Source organism: Aotus nancymaae, unplaced genomic scaffold, assembly GCF_030222135.1.
Source record: "Aotus nancymaae isolate 86718 unplaced genomic scaffold, 86718_ANA_hifiasm-v0.15.2.pri h1tg000057l, whole genome shotgun sequence".
NCBI lineage: Eukaryota > Metazoa > Chordata > Mammalia > Primates > Aotidae > Aotus > Aotus nancymaae.
In genome coordinates, this window is record NW_026988471.1 from 1,234,872 (window position 1) to 1,255,956 (window position 21,085).

General features: G+C 47.6%; 1 protein-coding gene across 20 annotated transcripts in view; it reads right to left on the bottom strand.

The window, feature by feature from the left end:
- The window catches only part of MYT1L (myelin transcription factor 1 like), a 556,234-nt gene that overhangs the window by 149,827 nt on the left and 385,322 nt on the right, over positions 1-21,085 (bottom strand). For all 20 annotated transcript variants that reach the window (XM_064363806.1, XM_064363803.1, XM_064363802.1 and 17 more), the window contains one exon: positions 6,222-6,577. In XM_064363806.1, the coding sequence (XP_064219876.1) occupies positions 6,222-6,577 (356 nt within the window). The remainder of the gene's footprint in view (positions 1-6,221; positions 6,578-21,085) is intronic.

Consider the following 21,085-nt stretch of genomic DNA (forward strand, 5'->3'; position numbering starts at 1 on the left):
GTTATCTTAGAGTGGACCTTAAAGACAAATTGAATAAAAGCATATTAGACCCCCCGTCTCACATTTTCTGTTTTCATTATTATGTTAAAAGGAGTTTCCCCAGGACTTTATGCATCTACCTGCATTTTTTTTTTTTTTTTTTTTCAAGATGGAGTTTCACTCTTGTTGCCCAGGCTGGAGTGTAATGGTGCGATCTCGGCTAACTGCAACCTCTGCTTCCCGGGTTCAAGAATTCTGCCACCTCAGCCTCCCGAGTAGCTAGAATTACAGGCCTGCCCCACCACACCTGGCTAATTTTTATATTTTTAGTAGAGATGGGGTTTTGTCATGTTAGCCAAGCTGGTCTTGAACTGCTGACCTCGGGTGATCTGCCTACGTTGGCCTCCCAAAGCGCTGAAATTGCAGGCATGAGCCACTGCACCCGGCCTCTAGCTGCATCTTAAATTACATGAGACAACATTTGCAGCCAGCTTTTTGCTTTGTATCAAGGTACCTGAAGGTTTGGGAAATAGAAGATACAATTATATTTCTATAATTTTACACAATTAGTTTGCACGAAGAGAGTTTAGTTTTTTTTTTTTTAAATCATATACTGACTCCTAAAAACGTCTAATTCTATCTTTCCCAAGACGCAGTACCACGGACTTCAGTGTAGCTGCATGAGCCACGTCCTGAGAAGCGCCTCCGTGGGTGCAGCGCAAGGCGAGTTTTCCAGATGACAGCGAATGGTCACGTACTTTCTCCCCAGCACGCCCACAGTCGCCTCTGCTTGAAGCCTTGCATGCTAACATTTCATCTCTGTTTCTATGTTGGTCTCAGAACTCACTGCCTTTTCTGCTGACTGCAGTGAAAACTGGTTGGTTAATTCTGCTTCTCACAGTCTGTCTGCATTTCCACTTGCTTTCATCGGGGACATTTCCCTGAGAAAGATGGGAGAGGATAATTGGCTAATCAATATGGAGAACGGCATCCTGCAGGGACGCTGGGGAGTTCAGAGGCCACGCCACCGACGCCCCAGCCCTCCACGCCGTCCTCCCCCGAACACGCAGGCCTGTGTTCCGCAAATCCTCAGGCTGCGCTGGCAACTTGGGGCCTAGCACCTCATCCTGTTTGAAAGAAAACACGCCCTGGGCACTTTACCATGAGAAAAGAAATGTTTCTGTGAGAAGGATTTTATACAGCATGAGTTTTGCCTGGAATTCCCTTCAATAAAGAGGGTGGGGAGTGGAAACACCCTGTTAGAAAACTGTCCTATGCACGAGGAGGACAGAGCCTGAAATTAGAATCGAACAGGCACGGATTGCTGGCACCACGGTGATCCCGCCACTGGCAGAAGAGTCATGGCACTCCGCCAACTAAAGTAGCCCGTTTGACTCCCCACCCTGTCTGCACACTAACTCTGCCTCAGGGCAGCCTCCACGTCCTGCCAGAGCAGTCACAGCCATCAGGTCGTACATGGAGAAGGTCCTGACGTGACCATGCAGATTCCCTCTCAGGCAGCTCCCTCTTCTAGACACCAGCAGTGCAGGACGCCAAGGCATCCGTTGGCTCAGTCATCTGGACAACTCGACACAGGAAGCCAGGGAGACTTTAGAAAAGGAAGACACCTGCATTTCACCTGATTTAACCTCGTGACCAAGTGGCAAGGCAGCCCTGAGATTCAATAAAGAGCAGTGAAGACAGAACCTCAACTATTCTCCAAAATATTCCAGAAACAGAGCATCTAAAGAAACACCTGTGTGCAAAAGACGGCTGTATACACGGAAGCTTCCTTTAGTCCAGAGCACGCGCTGCTAGGCTCTGCGACCTGATATGCTGGTTCCTGCCTATGGGAAGAGGTAGTGTCTACTACAAAGAATATCCATATGTGTGTATGTACATTTATCTAGAGATAGTTAGTAGACTAGTGTGAATATACACCATAACTTGTTGGCCTCATATGCCCATCCAATACATATTTCTCAAAGCACAGGAATCTGAATAATATTTATCATAACATAAAAAGATCAGAGAGTAGAAAAATCTATGACTATTGAACAATAACTTTCTTAACTTTAGGATAACAAGGGAGTTTTTAATCAGTGCGGACTTAGACTGTAACGATGTATTCTGAAAATTCTTCACGCAAAAGACCAGCCTGTGATGGGTTTACTGTACGATAAACATGACTTTGCTTAATTAAATATGAACTTAATCTGAAATGAATTTCTCAGGTATTATCCCCTGTTGTTCCAATAAGCAGAAGGTGATCAGGACAGCATGAGTTCCGTAACAAGGAAAGCCATGCAAAGTGTTTGATTATCTATCCACCACCTACAGAAAATAACACAACCTTAAGTAGTCTCAGTTTCTGACTTGTATGATGAGAGAAAAGGAGCGTCTGCCCTACCCATCTGATACAATCAACATGAAGATCAAACCCAATGACGCGATTAAACGTGCGCGTTGGAAATGTGCATCATTAGTGCTGTTTTGGTTCAGGTAAGCAACAGTGCTGGAGGGTCTTTGAAATTAAAATAAATACTTAATTCTTAAATTATAAATTATAAATAATACTCCTCCTAGAACCTGTGGGCTCCTGTTGTAATCATCTGGGAGTTTGTATATATTTGTTTTATCTAAAACAACCTCTCAGTAAAGTCCCCATTTCAGTTTATAATAGAGGTAAAAAATACCCGACTGGTTGAACAAATAATGGCATCCAGCCGGGATAAACTGCCTGAGACTTTGTCTCTGCTGTCAAGGCTGAGGCCAGCGTGACCTCGTCCTAGCAGCTCCGTCACCATGCCCTGGTCTCTGCACTCAGACGGCCACTGTGCCAGGCAGGGTGGGCACGAGAGTCACACTGGGCTCCGAGCTCCGACCACGCGGCTTCATTTTAACCTCAGGCCACTGTCTGTGCTTGTGTGTGTTAGAAAAGAGGCATGATCAACTTCAGAGGGATCTGCTACTGGCCCAGGGACATGGCAGTCACTGTGAGGGCCACCCGAGGAGCAGGAGAGGCAGCCTCAGGATGCTGAGCCGGAACTCCAGCCATCAGACACGGGGCGGGAAACCCCAGCTTTTGGGGAACGTATGATTTCTGCCAAGCCACTGAAAGTGAGGACGAGAGGACATCTCTGGTGTGCACGGTGTGGGGTCTCCCGCACTTAGCCGCACATCTCACATTAAAGATGCTGCTGGCATGGCAGACGTATGCTTGTTGATAGTGGTTTTGGCACTAAATTTAACAGTAAGGTAAAACATAACATACTCAGCAAGTGAGGATATTCAAACAGGAGACTGGCAGACGTACGCCTTTCACAGCCTCCTTTTAATACATTAAACGTGATTAGGAATTTGATCACGTACCGTGACTGCTCTATCAAGAGAACTATCCTGTTCCTTTGATATAGAAGCTGCTTGGAGATTTCTGACCTGATGGGGATAAGGGGCCTGGAGGTGCTCCATCCAGCTGGAGTACCTGCAGGTGACGCTGGCTAAATGGGGTCTTGAAACACCCATGTGGGGCTCCTCTGATGGAGACATCTTTCTCTGATGGAAAGGCTTTGTGGGTGTGTTTCCAGGAAGCAGGCCTCTGAGGTGATTCATTCTTAGGAGAAATATATTTGTTTGCCTTAGAAATCAAAAAGCCTTCAGTGTCCTTCCAGAGAAACTGAGGCACTGGAAACTGGGTGGAAGGTCCCCCAGAGGGGCAGGCTGTTGGTTCTAAGCGGCTGCCTGGGACCTGGGATTCTCATGAGAGGCTCCCTGAAAGGGAATGAGGTATCACACTGCTGCCAGGATGCTCAGGAAACCGGGTGCACCTATCTACACTGCTAGCAGGAAGGCTGATCTCACAGCATCTCACTGCAGCTGCACCCTTTCGAGAAGTTCACTTGATTCCTTTAAAGGCCATATCATAGGTGATGATAGAAGTTACTTCCTTGGGGAGACAGATGCGGAACACGAATTCTGAAACCAGGCACCGCACAACTGACTATGAATTCTTTCACGGGCCTGCTGCCTTTTCACAGGTGTTTGCTTTCAGCACCTCCTTCTTCCGTGCTCCGGACTCAGCATTTGCCGAGCACCTGAGTGGTGGTCCCCATGCCAGGTCTGGCCACAGAGTGAGAAATCCCACGTCCTGAGGCACAGTCAGCCACTTGTCCCTTTGGCAGGACTGTCACACATCCACTGCCCATTTAGTTACATTTTTCTTGCAAAAATATCTTTAATTCTAGTTTGCTTCCCAGCTTTTAAAAACAATTATGTCCTAAGTGTTCAAGTCAGAATAAACAAACCCTACACAGACACATTCTAAAGCTATTTCCATAAGGCTTCTGGCTACTTTTCAAAGTATATCACTTTGTGTTTTTAAAGAACGATTATTTAAAATATGACCATACATAAACCAAAATTGAATCTTTGATTCTAGAAAATGGAGAGCAAAACTTAAAATCTGGTCAAGGCCCCTGGTGTAAATGACACCTATGTACAGATCTCCCGTCCACACCAAACACGAATGCCCCCTGATTTCCAAACAGGATGGGAACATGAGCTAGCTGCCATCTTTTTAGAAAGCCACGGTCAAGTTACAAATCATTCATCAGTGTACGCAATTAACGTGGTCACTCAAAACGACACTCGCTTAATACGGTGTCCAGAAATAATCTGTCCCCAACTTTCCAAATATTTTACTACACAAATCTATTATTTTAATTCTTTGCATCTCATGAATGACACTGGTGTCATTGCATCCCCAGGAGATTTAACAGAGATGATGGTAAGTCTGTTGGTGTGTGTTCTGATAGGCTTTCTCACCTAGCGCTCCACCATAGTGAGACAAAAAATCTTGGCAGACTGATTTTAATTTATGCAATGTATGTGTGTGTGCATATGCATCTATGTGTATATATACACATCTATCATCTCTATGTCTATCTGTGCCTGTGTATATATGTACACGTAAGTGATGGACTGTTGCATAAGAAACTTAAGCCAATGTAACAATCTAGGATTATTTCATAAAATGCAGGTTTCCTAGTACAAACTATTCTGACTTCTGAAGGAATAGTGCTAATTTAAGCCTGCACATGAGATTAGCAACAAGTAACTCACATCTCCCCAGTGTATGGAGGCTCTACCCACTGGCTGATACAACTACCCTTGTGTCCAGAAATTAGTTCTCCTGGAAATCAGATTCTTGACCTTCTCCCCAGCGTATGGAGGCTCTACCCACTGGCTGGTACAACTACCCTTGTGTCCAGAAATTAGTTCTCCTGGAAATCAGATTCTTGAAGAACTTTTGAGCCCAAGGGAGAAGGGTAAGAAAGAAAATTCCCTTCACTTTCAACATATTTTGGCATTTCTACGAGGAAAACCCTAAGCCAACAAAGATGATATCTAGGCTTTGCAAACAACAAAAACAAAAGTGAAAAAAAAACTGCACACACACAAACCCGAAACTCCCACCTCTTTCCTCAGAAGATGTGACTTCTACGAAAGGGTTAGTGTTGAACTTGTATTGTGCACCTGACAGTGACAGGACGCTGGACATGAAAGCCACGTCACCATGAACGCATTGCCGGGGACATCCCTGACGCGCGCTTGGCGGCCTTTCCCCTCGCGTGTCTCCTAGTTCCGGAAACCCCCGATCAGAAACGCAGCTCTCACATATGGAAGCAGATGATGGGCTGAATGATTATCTCATATCAATAGTCCTTCCTTTCATCCCATTGACGTGACCATCACTAATGCAAAGTCTTGGCAGTCTGCAGACAAAACCCACTCTGCTGGTTGATGCACCAGTCCTTAGGCAGGCTTTCCAGCTCCCCTAAGGAGGTACCTGGGCTAAGCATTCCAACAACACTGCTTTGCCCACCATTGAATCTCACAGACAGAGCATTCAAGAAAATGTAACGTTAAAGACCAGGTCTGGTAACTTAACTTCTTGGTAAATTTTGTTAAGCTCATCAAATAGGCACACCATGAATATCTCAGCAAATTACTGACAGCAACCTGAATAAAAATTAGACTGAAATAAAATCTGAAGTCTAGCAGAGAATCTGAAGAATTATTTAACAGAAGTGTGCAGCTCACATAAGGAGTTACTTTCCTCAGTACTGACCGAGCAGAATGATTTATTTACACGACAATCAGTCACAGTAACGGCCGGCAATTCACCTGGAACAGCGGACCCAAATCACGACTTGCTACTTTGCTAATATTTTAAAGATTACCGTTTTCTTCCTCCTCCTCCTCTTCCTCCTCCTCGTCCTCCTCTTCCTCTTCCTCATCCTCCACGTCTTCCCCATCTTCGTCATCGTCGTCCTCCTCCTCCTCGATCTCCTCCTCCTCCTCCCGGTCCCCCTCCTCGTCCTCCTCGTCCTCATCCCCGGGCTCCTCGTTGTCCTCGGAGTACTCCTCCCCCTCATCCTCCTCCTTCTCGTCCATGTCTTCAGTCCCATCGCTGTCGTCACACTCGTCCACGGAGGAGCTGTCTGCTTTCACGGCAAATGGCTTCCGCTTGGGAGCAGGTTCCTGGGGCTGTTTATCTTGTGTTTTCCTTTTTTTCGCCAAGGGACAACCATATACACTAACAAAAAAAAGGAGAGAAGGCGGGGAAGAGAGAGAGAAAAAGATCTGTGTTACCGTCTTTTAGAGTCAGACCGATCAAGGTATTTAAGGCTTATCACGAATGTCGTCAGCACAAACACCAGAGGGACGTAGGCATCCGCGCTCCCCGCAGCGTGCTGAAATCTGTTAATGAAGTGATAGCGCAGATAAATACAGCTCACGTTTGTCTAGTTACCATGAACATTTAGTCTGAGTCTCCTAGGTCCTCATTCCTCTAATTCCAGAGAACACGGAGATCCTACTAAAATTCATGAGGTTGCTTTGCATAATGCGTATAACATGCAATTGACAATACAATTTATTAAACATTTCGCCAAATACATACTATGTATAATAGACATCTGAAGCAAGATTTATTTTAATCACATTATATTTACATATATATTTATGTAAAATATAAAAATGCCTTTGTCGTGAAAGAGCTTTGGATATATTTGGATTTGTATATTTTGTAGATGAAATTATATCTTTAGACTTGATAACCCACTGAAAGAAGATGAGCCATAGTGCTTGTCAATGTTTTTATGAAAGCAACCGCATAATTCAAAGCTGTGCAGAACTTCCCAGGCTTAGACGTTATTAGTCCCACGCCAGCCTTCCAGAAAATACCTTCAGTGTTACCGATAATCACCACTAAATCACGCTGAAATTGGCCCAGACTTGGAGAAGACCCTTACAGCAGAAGCTCACAATCTTTCCTTGAGAAAGAGTGATTTTCAAAGCTATATTACAAATTCATTTTTTTTCCAGAAATAAGATATAGACCACACACACACACACACACAAATAGGTGGGGTAGGGGAGACAGAGGCAAAACTACCATAGACAGACATTCCATTTGTGCAGAGTGAGATGTGTGACCTCCCTCACTACCAATTATTCCGCAAGGGGGTCCTGCGGGTTTGTCCTCGCTTGGCTTTGGATCTCGGATGCTGAGTCCCTGACCAGTGTGTACTATTTGGGAGACTCCTCTATGTTGGGTGCTGAGCTATGCTGGGGTCCAGAGGTGAGCAGTACAGATCCTCACATCAAGGCTCTGTGTTCTAATGGGGGATTTAGACAGGTCAGAAATACCATTTTAGAACCACTCACTCCTGTATACACATGCACCAAGCACCTGGCATGTCATAGACACTCAACAGGCATTTGTGGAATGAATGGATGAAGTGGGATAAATCCCACGACGAAAACGCGCAGAGGGCACTGTGTACTGTACACAGAGGGCAGGCGTTCAGGTTGCTGGCAAGGCTTTCAGGAAGAGGTGAGGCTGGGGATGAGCTTTCACAGGTGCATAAAGGATGTCTGGGAGGGAAAGAAAGCATTTCAATACATCCCAAGTAAGACAATTTGCAAAAGACACGAACGCACGTAAGAACACCACGGGCTCGGACAACTAACACAAATGCAAACCCGAAAGGCTGGAGCATGGAGTGTGTGGAGTGGGGCTGGGCAAGGGGTGGAAGGTGAGAGTGCAGAGTCAGGCGGGGTCAGATCAACCTTGGGTGGGACTCTGGACTTTCACCCAGGAAACGGGAAGTGATTCAAGTTCTTTCAAGCACTTAATAATGCCATTAAAATGCACGCCAGAAAGGTAATGGCAAGGTGCAAAGAGGGGTCGGAGGAGAGGAGGTGCGGGCTGGGGAGGTGGGGGGCAGAAGATAGCCAGTGCCGGGTTCAGGCAGTGACTGGGATGAAACGGTGCCCTGAGGAGGGTGCCCAGATCCTCAGACAAACGAGAGAGGCCAGGAGGACCACGGGCCCTGAGGGAGCCCCTTGGTCCAGTCAGACCCTGGATGAGAGGATGCTGGGAGAGAGCGTGGGAGCAGGATGCAGTGCGCGGATCTGGAGGAGCTTGTGTGGCCCGTGGCAGGTCTCATTGGTCGACTGACCTTGGACAGATGTTCAACCTTACACACGAGCATCATCAGCTGTGAAGTGGGAAAAATGCTAATCTCACGTGGCTGCTTTAAGGATGAAATGGAAAATAATATATATGTAAAGAGGTTAGTAGCATACCTGGCCCCCACTGGGTGCTCAGTGAACGACAGGGACTGCTGTGTGCTAGTGAGAATAACAACAAACTTCTGCCATTTTTGTTTTTACTCAGGTATCCAGTTATCCAACAAAGACGTCACTCCTTAAAGTTTTGGAAACGAATGATTGTCCTGACTGTTTCTACTATCAATACTTCCAAAACTGAGACCAGCTGTACCAGGGAAAGGGAAGAGAAACAGTTTGTTTCTTCAGAAACCAGTTTTTCTGGACTGGGAGTGGTTAGGAACTGGGCCGCACAGCAGGAGGTGGGCGGCAGGCAAGACCGAGCCTTGTATTCACAGCGTCTTCCCACCGCTGGCATCGCCACCCGAGTTCCGCCTCCTGTCCAATCGGCGGCCGCATCAGCTTCTCACAGGAGCTTGAGCCCGTTGTGAACTGTGCTTGAGAAGGATCCAGGCTGCGCTCTCCTGGTGAGAATCTAACGCCCGATGATCTGTCACTGTCTCCCATCACCCTCAGACTAGTGGCAGAGAAACAAGCTCACACCGATTCTACATTACGGTGAGCTGTAGAATTATGTCATTATATGTTACAATGCGGTAATAAAACTGACGTGCACTAACAAGGTAACACACTTGAATTCCGTCCTCCCCACCCCCAATCTGTGCAAAACTGTCTTCCATGAAACGAGCCTCTGGTGCCACAAAGGTTGGGGACGGCTGTCCTGGAAGACACGGGCACGGTGAAGCGGCGGGAATTGAGGGACTCCATTTCCACTTTGCTGTGTGACTCAGGGAGTCCCCTCATCAATGTGGATGCCGCTTTCTAAATCTGTAAGACGAGGGAGTTAGATGACTTCTAAGTCTCTATCAGCCCTGAAACACTAGGGCGAAATGTTATCATCCCTTAAAAACATAATAAGCAAACAAGAATAATAATTTTAGTAACCAGACAATTCAAGAAAAAAAATCAGTCTACATAGCATTTCAAATATGAAATAAACAGATTTCTGAGATTCCCTTTATGAAACATTTTTGATTGATCTGAGTTGATCATCTCAGAGCCAATGTTGGAGGCGTGCCATCACACCTTCGTGCCGAGTGACCACCAGACAACCCGGCAAGTCTAAGCCCAGCACCAGTCCACCTCCTCACAGGGCCAGCTGTATCTGAGCGGACTGGTTCTGGGGGATACTCTCTGTGTGCGTCCAGATAACGGACGAGGAGATGCAGCCGTGCGTGGACGGCTTCTCCAGAGCCTGGCCTCAGTGTCGCAGGTCATAACCACCGCTGCTCTCCCCAGCTTCCTTCTCCTTCACCGGTGCATCAATACATTTGTCTGAGACAGTCTGTTCTGCACTGAGGCCAGCTGCACAGTACCATCCACTAAAACAGATAACCAGGCCCACCCGTGACCTCCTATCAGTCCTGATCGGTGGGGAATGAGTCACCCCTCCTGGCTTCGTGCTATTCAGCGAGGTGACTGGAAGCTCCCACAGAGGGTGTAAGGTGGGGCCCCTGTTTCATTTTGTCCGTGTTCATTCCCACACGTGGCTGCCCTGCATTTCAAGACGGCTCACTCGCTGCTCGGGTTGGGTGATGTTGGCCCTGCGAGGTTTAGAGCAGGGGAGTGGAGATTCTCCTTAGCATGGATGCTGCAGTTAGACATCAGCAGGACTGGGCTTCACTCATGACCACCTGGGGCCGCCGAGATTTTGGAGGACAATGTATCTGGCTATGAGAACGTTTGGGAGGATGGGGTCCGGGATGTAGGGCATTGCCGTGGTGGGTGTCTGAGTCCTAACTCACAGAGCATGTCTGGGCCATTGAGGCACAGGAAGTGGGCCACCTCCTGCCCAGATGTCCTCTGAACTGCCCTCGTCCACACGGCAGCAGCCCCTGCACCTGCAGCCGGCTGGGCTCCCTCACACGGGCCTGCCCACTTCCACTCCTTTCCCATCTCCTGGCAGCTGCCACGGCTCCTGCTCCATTAGAACTCGCTGGCATGGGAAGGTGGTGGAGGGCGGAAGAGGGACAATAAATCATCAAAAGTAGAAAAAACAGTAGATCAAGGATGCTGGAGAAGAAAGTCAAGTGCACGTGGAAAAGAGAAGTGAGGAGGAGTTCATGTGAGTCTCTGCCAGGACAATATGGGCATAAGCTTATCAGGCAGGGTCTGGTTTAAGACGGGACACATTTCACACACAGCCTGAGCGTGTCCAGGGTGGTGATGTGGAGACACACGACCAGGGGCGTGAGTTCCAGGCTTGGCCTTGTTAACACCTCTTTGAGTACCTGGACTCTGGCTGTGCCTCAGTTTACCTATGTATGTAATAGAAGCGTCAGCAGTTCCTTTTCTGCTCTAAAGCTTCCAATGTTTTAAATTTCCTAAGTGATTCCCTTCTCGGGTGGGAACTTCCTAGTGGAGTGCAGGTATCATACCTTCCAGTCTCCTGCTTTCACCCGCGTTGGTTTCACTTCCCTGTCCCTGCATTTGGCAAACCATTTGGATTCGGCGTAGCAACCTGTGGAATCACGTGGCCTCAAGCTTCCAGTGCTCCCTGCCATTTGACATGGTTCATTGCTCAAGATTTTCTATCTGTTAACGTAACATCTGAATCCAGTCTCACCCTCAGCTACAAGCGAGTACCCTCTGCTCCTTCTCTATCTGATCCTCCCTCCTACTGCCCGTTCCTGGTATCAACTTCGAGTGTGACAACAAATTCAACCACCAGGCCTATTTCATTCTATCTGCGTTCAACTCCACGTGGCTCAAGACCCTGCTGTTGGTCTCCAGAGGTTTAGCATATTTCACAGGGAGGCCTCGGAGAGCAGCTCTGGGACGTGGGTTGGGGAGTGTGGCCCCTCCTGCCCTCGTATTCTGTGAACACCACGTCTGCTGATGGGGCGGTGAGCTGGAAGGAGAGCGAATGTGGGGGCGCTGGCAGTGCCACCCAGCCACACCGGGAAGGGCTCAGCCTAGCACTGCGGCCTCGTCCAGGACCTCAGCTGACCCGTCAGTGCCTCGGAGACGCTGTGCACTTCCTGGTCACCTCCCTGGCTCTGCTGCCGGCCCCTGCACACCCCAGAGGCGCAAAGGTGGCCCTTCATCTTTGCACGTCATTCTGAAAGGCTGAGTTGAGCATCTGACAGAATGATGTTTACTCACATATCCTCGCCTGGATTTATATCTCTCTATATGATAGAAGATACTTTAAGATTCCAAAAATAATGCACTGTCTCTTTTTCCACACAGCTGAAACTTCAAAGAAGTCGTAAATACGATCACTTGTAAGATCATGGTAGCTCAATAATTCTCTGTTGACAAAAAATACCTCCCATGATTTTCCAGAGTGTATCTGTAACATGATTCTCAATGCAGAAACAGGGCAGGGAAGCCCTGGTGGCCTCAGCTCACAGAAAACCATACCGAGGCTTATCCTTGGAATTCTCACAATTTAACAGCGGCCAGTGACGGAGAGGAAGTCCAAAATCCTTTAGGTCGAGTGAAGAGGTGAACGCATGCCGGACTGGAAAGTGACGAGGTGAACGCATGCTGGACTGGAAACGAGAAAGCCTGGCCTTCCCTTGCTTTCACCCTGCTCGGGTTACGTGGGTGACACACGGAGGCGTGGCACCCGGTCGCCCCAGCCCTTCCGAGCTGCCCTGGGCTGCGCCCCCTGGGCCCTTGCGGACGCTCACGAAGTCTTTTAGCTGTTGCAGCTTTCCAGGTCCTTCTGTGGTTCACTAGGTGTCAACAACTCCTAGCTTTTCGCATCTGGTTATTCTAGAAAACCGGCGGCTGGCCGCGGCCGTCCCTCAGAAACTCACACGCGTGAGACTTTATGTACTGCATTCTGTCACTTCCATGTCAGGTATAACGGTTACTGGATGTTTTGTTTAGCCAATTTTAATATAAACAGGGATAAGGTCTCAAGTAACTGAAAACCAAACTTGGTAGTGTGTCTTCTGCTCCCAACTGCTATTGTCACTGCCGTCGAAAGAGGAGAGAGGGGAGGGTGGGAAGCGTCCCGTGCGCTGGCCTCTCCCACCGGACAGTGGAGCTCGGAAAGTCGGGGTGGCCGACCCGTCGGCTCCAGGCCTGGCGGTGATTCTCCACCACCGCTTCTTTTAGAGATGGCATTTTTCTTGTATTGCTGGAATAGCCTCCATGGGTCAATATTAAAACACTTATTATGGAATAATTTTTAACATATTCAAAGTGCATTTGAATGTAATTCTAGAGCACTGGTTTTAAACCAGCTCAGTGAACACCAGCACTGCTCGGAGAGCTCTTCCTGTGTGCCGGTGCTGTCTAAAATCTCCACTCAAATCCATTAACGCTCTCGGTGACCCTGTGATGTAGACTCTGCTGTGATTCCTACTTTGAGGGAAGAGCTGTTTCGAGTCACTTGCTTTAAATCACAGAGCTGAGCAACGGCGGAGGAAGCATTTGCAAACCCCTTCTCCATGTCCTGACTTTTTGTTCTCTGAAGGGGGCAGGTGCTCCATAAAAGTGTGCTGAGTGAATACATTGCATGATTGATTTATTCGTTTATTTGGAAAGCATGCCACTGAGCAATACGAACCCACTCCCAACATCATGGGACAGCAAGCACAGACAGTTACTCTGCCAGAGAGGACAGATGAGGCTTCAAGAGACCCAGTGGGGAGCAGGGAGTGAGACTGAGACAGAGACACAGAGGACAGAGAGATGCAGAGAGATAGGGGGACCCAGAGGGTGAGTTCAGGGTGGCTGCAAGGGCAGGAGGTGGTCAGAGTCTGGGGATGGGAGGGGGCAGGCAGTCAGGGCCTGCCAGGTGGTGTTCCTCTCAGGAGCTGAGGGAGCTCTGGGCAGTGTAGACGGTGGGATAACTTCTATACAGTTGACTCAGGGCTGGAATCCATCACTCTGGCTGCAGTGTGGGAATGAGATGGAGGAAAGGACAGCCAGGTGGTGGAAGGTCATTTAAGAAGCAATGTCAGGTCATAGGTCAGCCTGGGAAGGTCCAGGCAGGACGTGCAGGGTGAGGTGAGGGGATAGGTGTGGGACACAGTCTGGTTTCCAGCTCAGGTGACGGGCAGGTGGAGGAGGTGCCCACTGGTACAGAAGACACAGGAGACTCAGGTGTTTGCTGGCTTGGTTTTGGCTAGGAACAGAGATGTACAGGTGATTCTCTATAATCTCTTCTTTTAAGATGCAGAAATACCAGAATTATCAAGGGTTGCTAAATTTGAGGCATCCCAGCTTAGGTGGGTCTATACCACCTAAGCTGGAGGGTCTACACCTGTTTAACCCTGGCAGACGTATTTATTTCAGCCTCAGTCTATCCGTTTGTGAGAGGAGTGGTAGTGCCTCTGACACTCTACGGCAGCAAATGAAAAACAGCACATGTGAGCCCCCCAGCAACGAGCAGGCAGGTGCCCCACAAAACCGAGTTCTCCTTTTCTCCTTTTCTCTCTCCTGAGAACAGCTGGTGTCTCTTCTTACACGAGCCTTTTAAAGGGCTACTCTTACAAGTTTCTAGAATATACAAAAGCACTTAAAAATATGTCGGAAATAGTTTAAGTTACTGACTGACGCAATTAGATAGCTAGCATTTCCAGCTTCTTGGTGTATCTAAAACATACACTAATAGAATCAATTCAGCTTTAACTACGTATTTCCTTCATTTGTAAATATTACTTTTAATATACTTTAATATTTTTTTAAATTTGTTTTTTCCTTTGTAGAATATTGTTACAAAGGTGTAGATGATTCGAAAACTATGTATTTTCTTAGTTTAAACTTGATAGACATGTTCTAGACATGAGAAACATTCAACAAATAATTGTTTAAAATGTTTACTTGACCCTCTTAGGGAATTTAAAAAATAATCTCAATTTCTGGAATGCAAGAACTTGCTTTTTTATCTTTTTAAAGTCACTTTAAATGATGTAGCTGGTTATTAAATATTTATTCTCTTGGATAGTAATTCAAGATTCAAATAAAGTGTAAAATAATCACTACATTTAATCTCTTTCAACTCCAGGAAACTAGTTCTTTTCAACTCAATAATGAGAGTGAAGGCCGCTCTCAGGCTCTGACCATGTGTCCGTGCCTGTGAACATGCGCCCTGGAGGTGGATGAAGGGCAAACGGGAGGCTCGCACGCACATTTTCCAAACCAGCCTTTCCGGAGGCGCAGTTCTCCAACTGCTGGGATTCGTTCTTATACATCTATTTTTTCTTCTTGAAATTCCAGTTAACACTTCCCAAGTGTGTCTCTGTTCCTTTAGCTGAAAGACTTAAACTAATGCAAACCCTCGTGTGCCGGTTCACAACGCCCCCAGCCATCAGCACCAACAATGCGCCTTCTTCTTCCTTCCTTCTTCCCTTCCCTTCCCCCTTCCCTCTTCCCTTCCCCTTTCCATTCTCTCACCTCCACAGGTTCGGGCGATGCTCCCACCTCAGCCTTCTGAGTAGCTAGGACCACAGGCATGTACTACCAAGTTCAGCTAATTTTTGTATTTTTTGTAGGGATGGTGTTTCTTCATGTTGCCTAGGCTGGTCTTGAACTCCTGGGCTCAAGTGATCCATCTGCTTCGGCCTCCCAAAGTGCTGGGGTTACAGGCATGAGTCATCATGCCTGGCCTCTACTTAATTTATAAGAACTTAAACTATGTGGCCATCCCTTTGCTGTACCATTTGAGACTCCACTGCCTGTCCATGCTCACCCTTCATGACTGTTGCCATTTTCCATCATTCTCATCTCACAGTCTGTGCTCATTCATTCTTCTTGCTGGAATTTTCTCTCTTACTGACCCCTTAAGACCCATCGCAAGCTCCCCCTTCTCCATCACGTCATCCCTGCTCGTCGTAGAATTCAGGGTCATCTGTTACTAGCAACTCCGTGTCACTAGTCATTTGACATCTAAGTGTCAACCACCTCACCTTGCCCTGGATTTTCCATGGGTGCTTATCTTATTGACTCAATTTAGCTGTTTTCTCTTTGGTTTCAGAGGCTTTGCCATCTAATTAGTTATTCTAAGTCCCCATTGTGCCAAGCAAAGGCCCGCGGGTGTTCAGTACTTCTGTTTCCACTGATTGAGTGGATTGACTGGTCTGCCAGAGCTTAGGCATGGTTCTGTCAGCACCTGCTTTCTATGGAATGCATATGGCTGCTTTTCTGTCAAACGGAGTCACTGCCCTTGCCATTTGCAAGACTAGAATATTCATAACGTCCCCACAGAGGTATTCTAGCCATCTTCCTCATGGCAGTGAGATTGGCAGACCAAGCTGCTACCTGAACATACTCAGATTACCAGAGTGTTCTTTAAGTGATGTTCCATCTCAGTAAAAAAACTCACAAGGTTGATGGGGCTCCTTGGAGTGACCAGTTTGCTACAAGCTGGTGACCTGTGACTCTACTCACTAGTGCAATAACGTCAGGATGGGAGAAAGCTTGAAAATCACTTAATCCATCTTTTCACCTAGAAAATGAAGTGGCATCACAGAGTCAAAGCCTCAGGTCACGCCGAGCCAGACCTTCCACCTTCTAAGCAAGAACCTCCCCTGCCAGGCCAACACAAACACCGAAGCCACCATGAGTCAGAAAACACACCACAAATGGGGACCTGAGCAGACACCGCTGCTGGCAGTCACTGCCCGTCACACACCCTGGCTGTGGTCACTGTCCATTATATACCCCCGGCCATGGTCACTGTCTGTCACACATCCCGGCCACAGTCACTGCCCGTCACGCAGCCCGGTCACGGTCACTGCTCATCACACACCCCGGCCAGGAACATGTCCAGAGAGGAAACTGGTGAAAACGAACGCTGAAAACAAGAGTGAGCGTGTCTGGTGCCATGTCCAGCGTCGTCTTTGTGAATGTGTGCACGTCCACACCAGTGCTCTATGTCAGGAAGGGGCAAGGACACACTGGACATTCTGCAGCAGCCCAGGTGACAGGCGTGAATGTAGTGCGGCCACCAAGAGATGTTCTGCTTGGTGTGCTGTGTTCACGGCAACCACCGTGATGGCAGCGTTAGCGGCACGTGACTGCTCCACCCTCCACTGCCGCGGGTCCCTGGAGCAGCACAGGCGCCGCCCTCTTTTCCAGGAACCCCTCGTGTCGCAGCAGCACCACCTCGAATGATAGTAACTACAATTGATTCGGAAAAGTGAGAAACAAGCTTTGTAAGAATGTACGATTCTGGCCAGGCACGGTAGCTCGCACCTACAATTCCAGCACTTTGGGAGGCCGAGACGGGTGGATTACCTGAGGTCAGGAGTTTGAGACCAGCCAGGCCAACATAGTGAAACCCCATCTCTACTTAAAAAAAATAGAAAACAAAACAAAAATTAGCTGGGCATGGTGGTGGGCACCTGTAATCCCAGCTACTCGGGAGGCAGAGGTTGCAGTGAGCCAAGGTCACACCACTGCACTCCAGCTTGGGCAACAGAGACTCCATCTCAATATATATATATAATTCTACCAGCTATGTCTTTGCACCAGGGAAAAGTTATAAGAAAATACAGTTAAAAAAAAAAGCTAGGCCAGGCGCGGTGGCTCACGCCTGTAATCCCAGCACTTTGGGAGGTTGAAGCAGGCGGATCACCTGAGGTCAGGAGTTCGAGACCAGCCTGACCAACATGGTGAAACCTCCTCTCTACTAACAACAACAACAAAAGGCTAAAGACGCCCCTTCTTTAGATGTTCAGGACAGAAGACTTTGTCTTGATGAGGTTGGTAAGAAATTATTCAATTGTGAACTATGTAAAATTCTGGTGCTTGAATGATGAAGACACACATGTGGACACTGTTAGCTGAAAGAATTATGACCATGCCTACAATCACATATAAATACAGTATATGTAAATATTATATATACACACACCACACTGCACTCTAGCCAGGCAAAATATGCCTCTGTAGAGAGATCATTAAGCTTATCAAATGTACATTTTCTACCAAGTTATTGCAAGCAAAATATAAGCTGTTGTTCCACACAGATTTCCAAAGCTGCTCAATAGTTCAGTGGACATCAGGCTGCAAATAATAAGCCTGGACATCTGCTTGTTATAAAGAGGATCACGAACGTTTGCTCCATGGTCTCTTCCCAATTTTAATTTCTGTGGCAGTGATCAGTTACAAGCTGTCATGTCTGACTTTTTAGTTGAAGTTAGCCTTATCACTGAACCCACCCGTCTGGGGGTGCCTGCATGGCGTTTCATAGTATCTTGGCTGGACACAGCTCTTATCCTATTTATGTACTTTCCAAATGACCATTAGAAACATGTGTCCAAGGAAAGCCCCTGAGATGTCCTGACTGTGCGTGCTCCCCACTGTAAAGTCACCACACGTGAAAATAGAACTTGGGTGTGTATTTAATAGAGATTAATATGACTGCTTTTGTTATTTTTGTCATAGACTATGATGTTCAAGCTATAGGTCTTCATCATCCCTAGCACTCTCTCTCTATCTATCTAGCCATCTATCTGTCATTTATCTACTTGTCTTTCTATCTACCTATCTATTCTATCTATCCATCTATCATCTATCTGCCCATCTACCAACCCGTCTACCTACCTACATGTCATCTATCTATATTTCTACCTACCTACCTATGATTTATCTACCTGTCTACCTATCTATATATCTGACTATCTATCTTTCATCTGTTTGTTTATCTACCTAGCCTACTATCTGTCTGTTCGTCTACCTACCTATGTATCAATCTATCTATCTATGATTTCTCTACTTGTCTGTGTTTCTGTCATATATCTATCTACATATCTGACTCTCTTTCTGTTGAACGACCTATTGATCTATCTTACTGTCTGTCCATCTATCTATCTATCTGCCTGTCTATCTACCAACCCATCTACCTACCTACCTACCTATGATTTATCTACCTATCTACCTATCTATATATCTGACTATCCATCTTTCTGTTTAACTACCTATCTATCTATCTGTCTGTCCATCTACCTGTCTATCTATCTATCCTATCTAGTCATCTACCTACCTACCTACCTACCTACCTACCTACCTACCTACCTACCTATCTATCTTCTTCCTCCTCATCATCATCATTATAATCTGTCTTCTTTCTAAACTCAATTGACAAGAGATATAAGATTTTCTTGTGACAGCCAACACTGGTTTTGGACAGGCAATTCTCACACAGTAATCTAGTGAAAAGCAAAAAAAAAAAAAAAAAAAAAAAAAAAAAATCCATATGTTTCAAATGGAAGTGGAGTAGAATCTTACAGAAAAGCCGTCTTGAGGACACGTTCAAAATATCCATCGTGCTTCCTCCTTTCAGAGTCTGTGTTCCCTAGTGCAGCATCTCTATCCCATCTCTCTGCAGCCTGCTGTGCGAGCAGAAAGGGGTCCCCAGGGCCATGAGGATGCCTCCTGTGGCTGGGACAGTGGTCGTGCCCACTCCAGTTTCTAACCAGAGGTGTATGGCAGAGCGTGGGGCACACAGAGGTGCAGCAATGGGCAGCCCTTCCTACCTCCCTGGCACCAGCTTCTCAGATGAAGGTCGCTGAGCGTTCACTTCTCTTGCTGATTCCTCAGAAGCCTCCCAGTCTCCAGGGAGCACGGGAGAAAAATCATCCTGTAATGCACATCTGGCACACAGTAGGTCCTCAGTGCGCTATTTATTTGTTTTTGTTTTAATGATCACATCCCTCATTCAGGGTAAATGATGAGCTGTTTTGCTGAAAAGGCTCCAACTCATTTCCAGCCGGGCCCCATGTGGGGAGTGTCTGACGAGGCAGGGGGAAGCTCACGCGTGCCCCGATGCTTCCCTCGTCAGCCAGCAGAAAGTGCATGTGTTTCTGCTGCAGTGTCTTCAAATGCAGCCACGCCTGGTCTCTGCACTTGTGGCTAAGATCTGAGTTGCAGAATTTTCTTTTTTTCTGTTTTAGAGAAACACAATATTGCTTCTTTCATGTCTGTGCAGAAAGCTCGCTGAGGGAGCTGGAGGAAGAGGAGGTGGCTGCCGCAGACGAGGGAGGTCGCTTTATCACTTCAGGTCTTATGTGACTCATTTGTCAAAGGAAGGGGCTCTCAGATCTTTTCCGGAATCGGGGGCCCTTGAAGAGGTGCCTCAGGGGCCTCTGGGCAAACCAGCCAGGGCTCCAGGACCTGCTGCCCTCCGTCAGAGCCACCCTGTGCTGTCTGCTTTCCACACTGGCGCTCCTGGTTCCACAGGGCTGGTCCCTGTGAGAGGTGGGGGCTCAATCAGCCCACCCGACTGCAGGGGCCCCTTATTCTAGGATTCTATGGTGTTTCCTTCAACGGCTCTCATTGCAAGGGGGTTCCGCATGTATTTTATTTGGAAATAGGTCAGTCTCATAAATTATAAAACATCAGACACAACGAGATGAGTAAGAATCGGTGGGGAGCATGACTCCCTCTGCGGATGTCAGCTTCTTGGTGTTTGATAAATGCTAATAGAATGCATGACGACATCAACAATCAATCAGTGTCATCTCGTCTTACAGCTGTAAAAAGGCTAAAACAAAACCTAACACAAGAAGGCTGGACGCGGCCGGGCGCGGTGGCTCACGCCTGTAATCCCAGCACTTTGGGAGGCCGAGGTGGGTGGATCACGAGGTCAAGAGATTGAGACCATCCTGGTCAACACGGTGAAACCCCATCTCTACTAAAAATACAAAAAATTAGCTGGGCACGGTGGCACGTGCCTGTAATCTCAGCTACTCAGGAGGCTGAGGCAGGAGAATTGCCTGAACCCAGGAGGCGGAGGTTGCGGTGAGCCGAGATCGCGCCATTGCACTCCAGCCGGGGTAACAAGAGTGAAACTCTGTCCCAAAAAAAAAAGACCGGACGCTATAATAAGGTGGAGAGTTGTAGAATCTGTGCAGAGATGCTCTTTCCAAACGGTGCTTCTGGGCTTACTGGTCCACATGCCTTAAGATACGGCCAGGAACAAACATCTGCTCCTTTGGAGAAGTCCAAACTCAGACCGTCTGGATCTGAAGGTCCCTCCTGGAGAGTGGGGACAGGCCTGTGACCTTGGGGGTCAAAATCCAGCACCTGGTGCATCTGGGCACTCATGGAAGTAACCAGATTTCTGGACGTGGGACTTTTTCTCAAGCCTCCGTGCCTTCACGCAAGTTCCTCCCCGAGCCTGGAATCCCACGTACCTCCTCCCGGCCAATTCTACAGCTCCTCCAAATGTCAGTGGGAGGGGCTCCTCCCTTGGGAAGCCCCTGGCCACCTGCAGAGAATGGAGTCATGCCCCTGCTCCCTCCCTCCGCTCCTCACACACCTCCTTCATGGCTCTCAGAGCACCATGACACATTTGCGCTCACTTAGAGAGGCTGCACATTCTTTGAAACAGCTCCCTTCCCGCGTGGGACACGGTCCTCTGTCCACGATGCAGCCACACATGGCGTGGAGGCCGGGGGTACGAGGATATAATCAGGAGGGCTTCCATGAAGGCAAAGTGGTC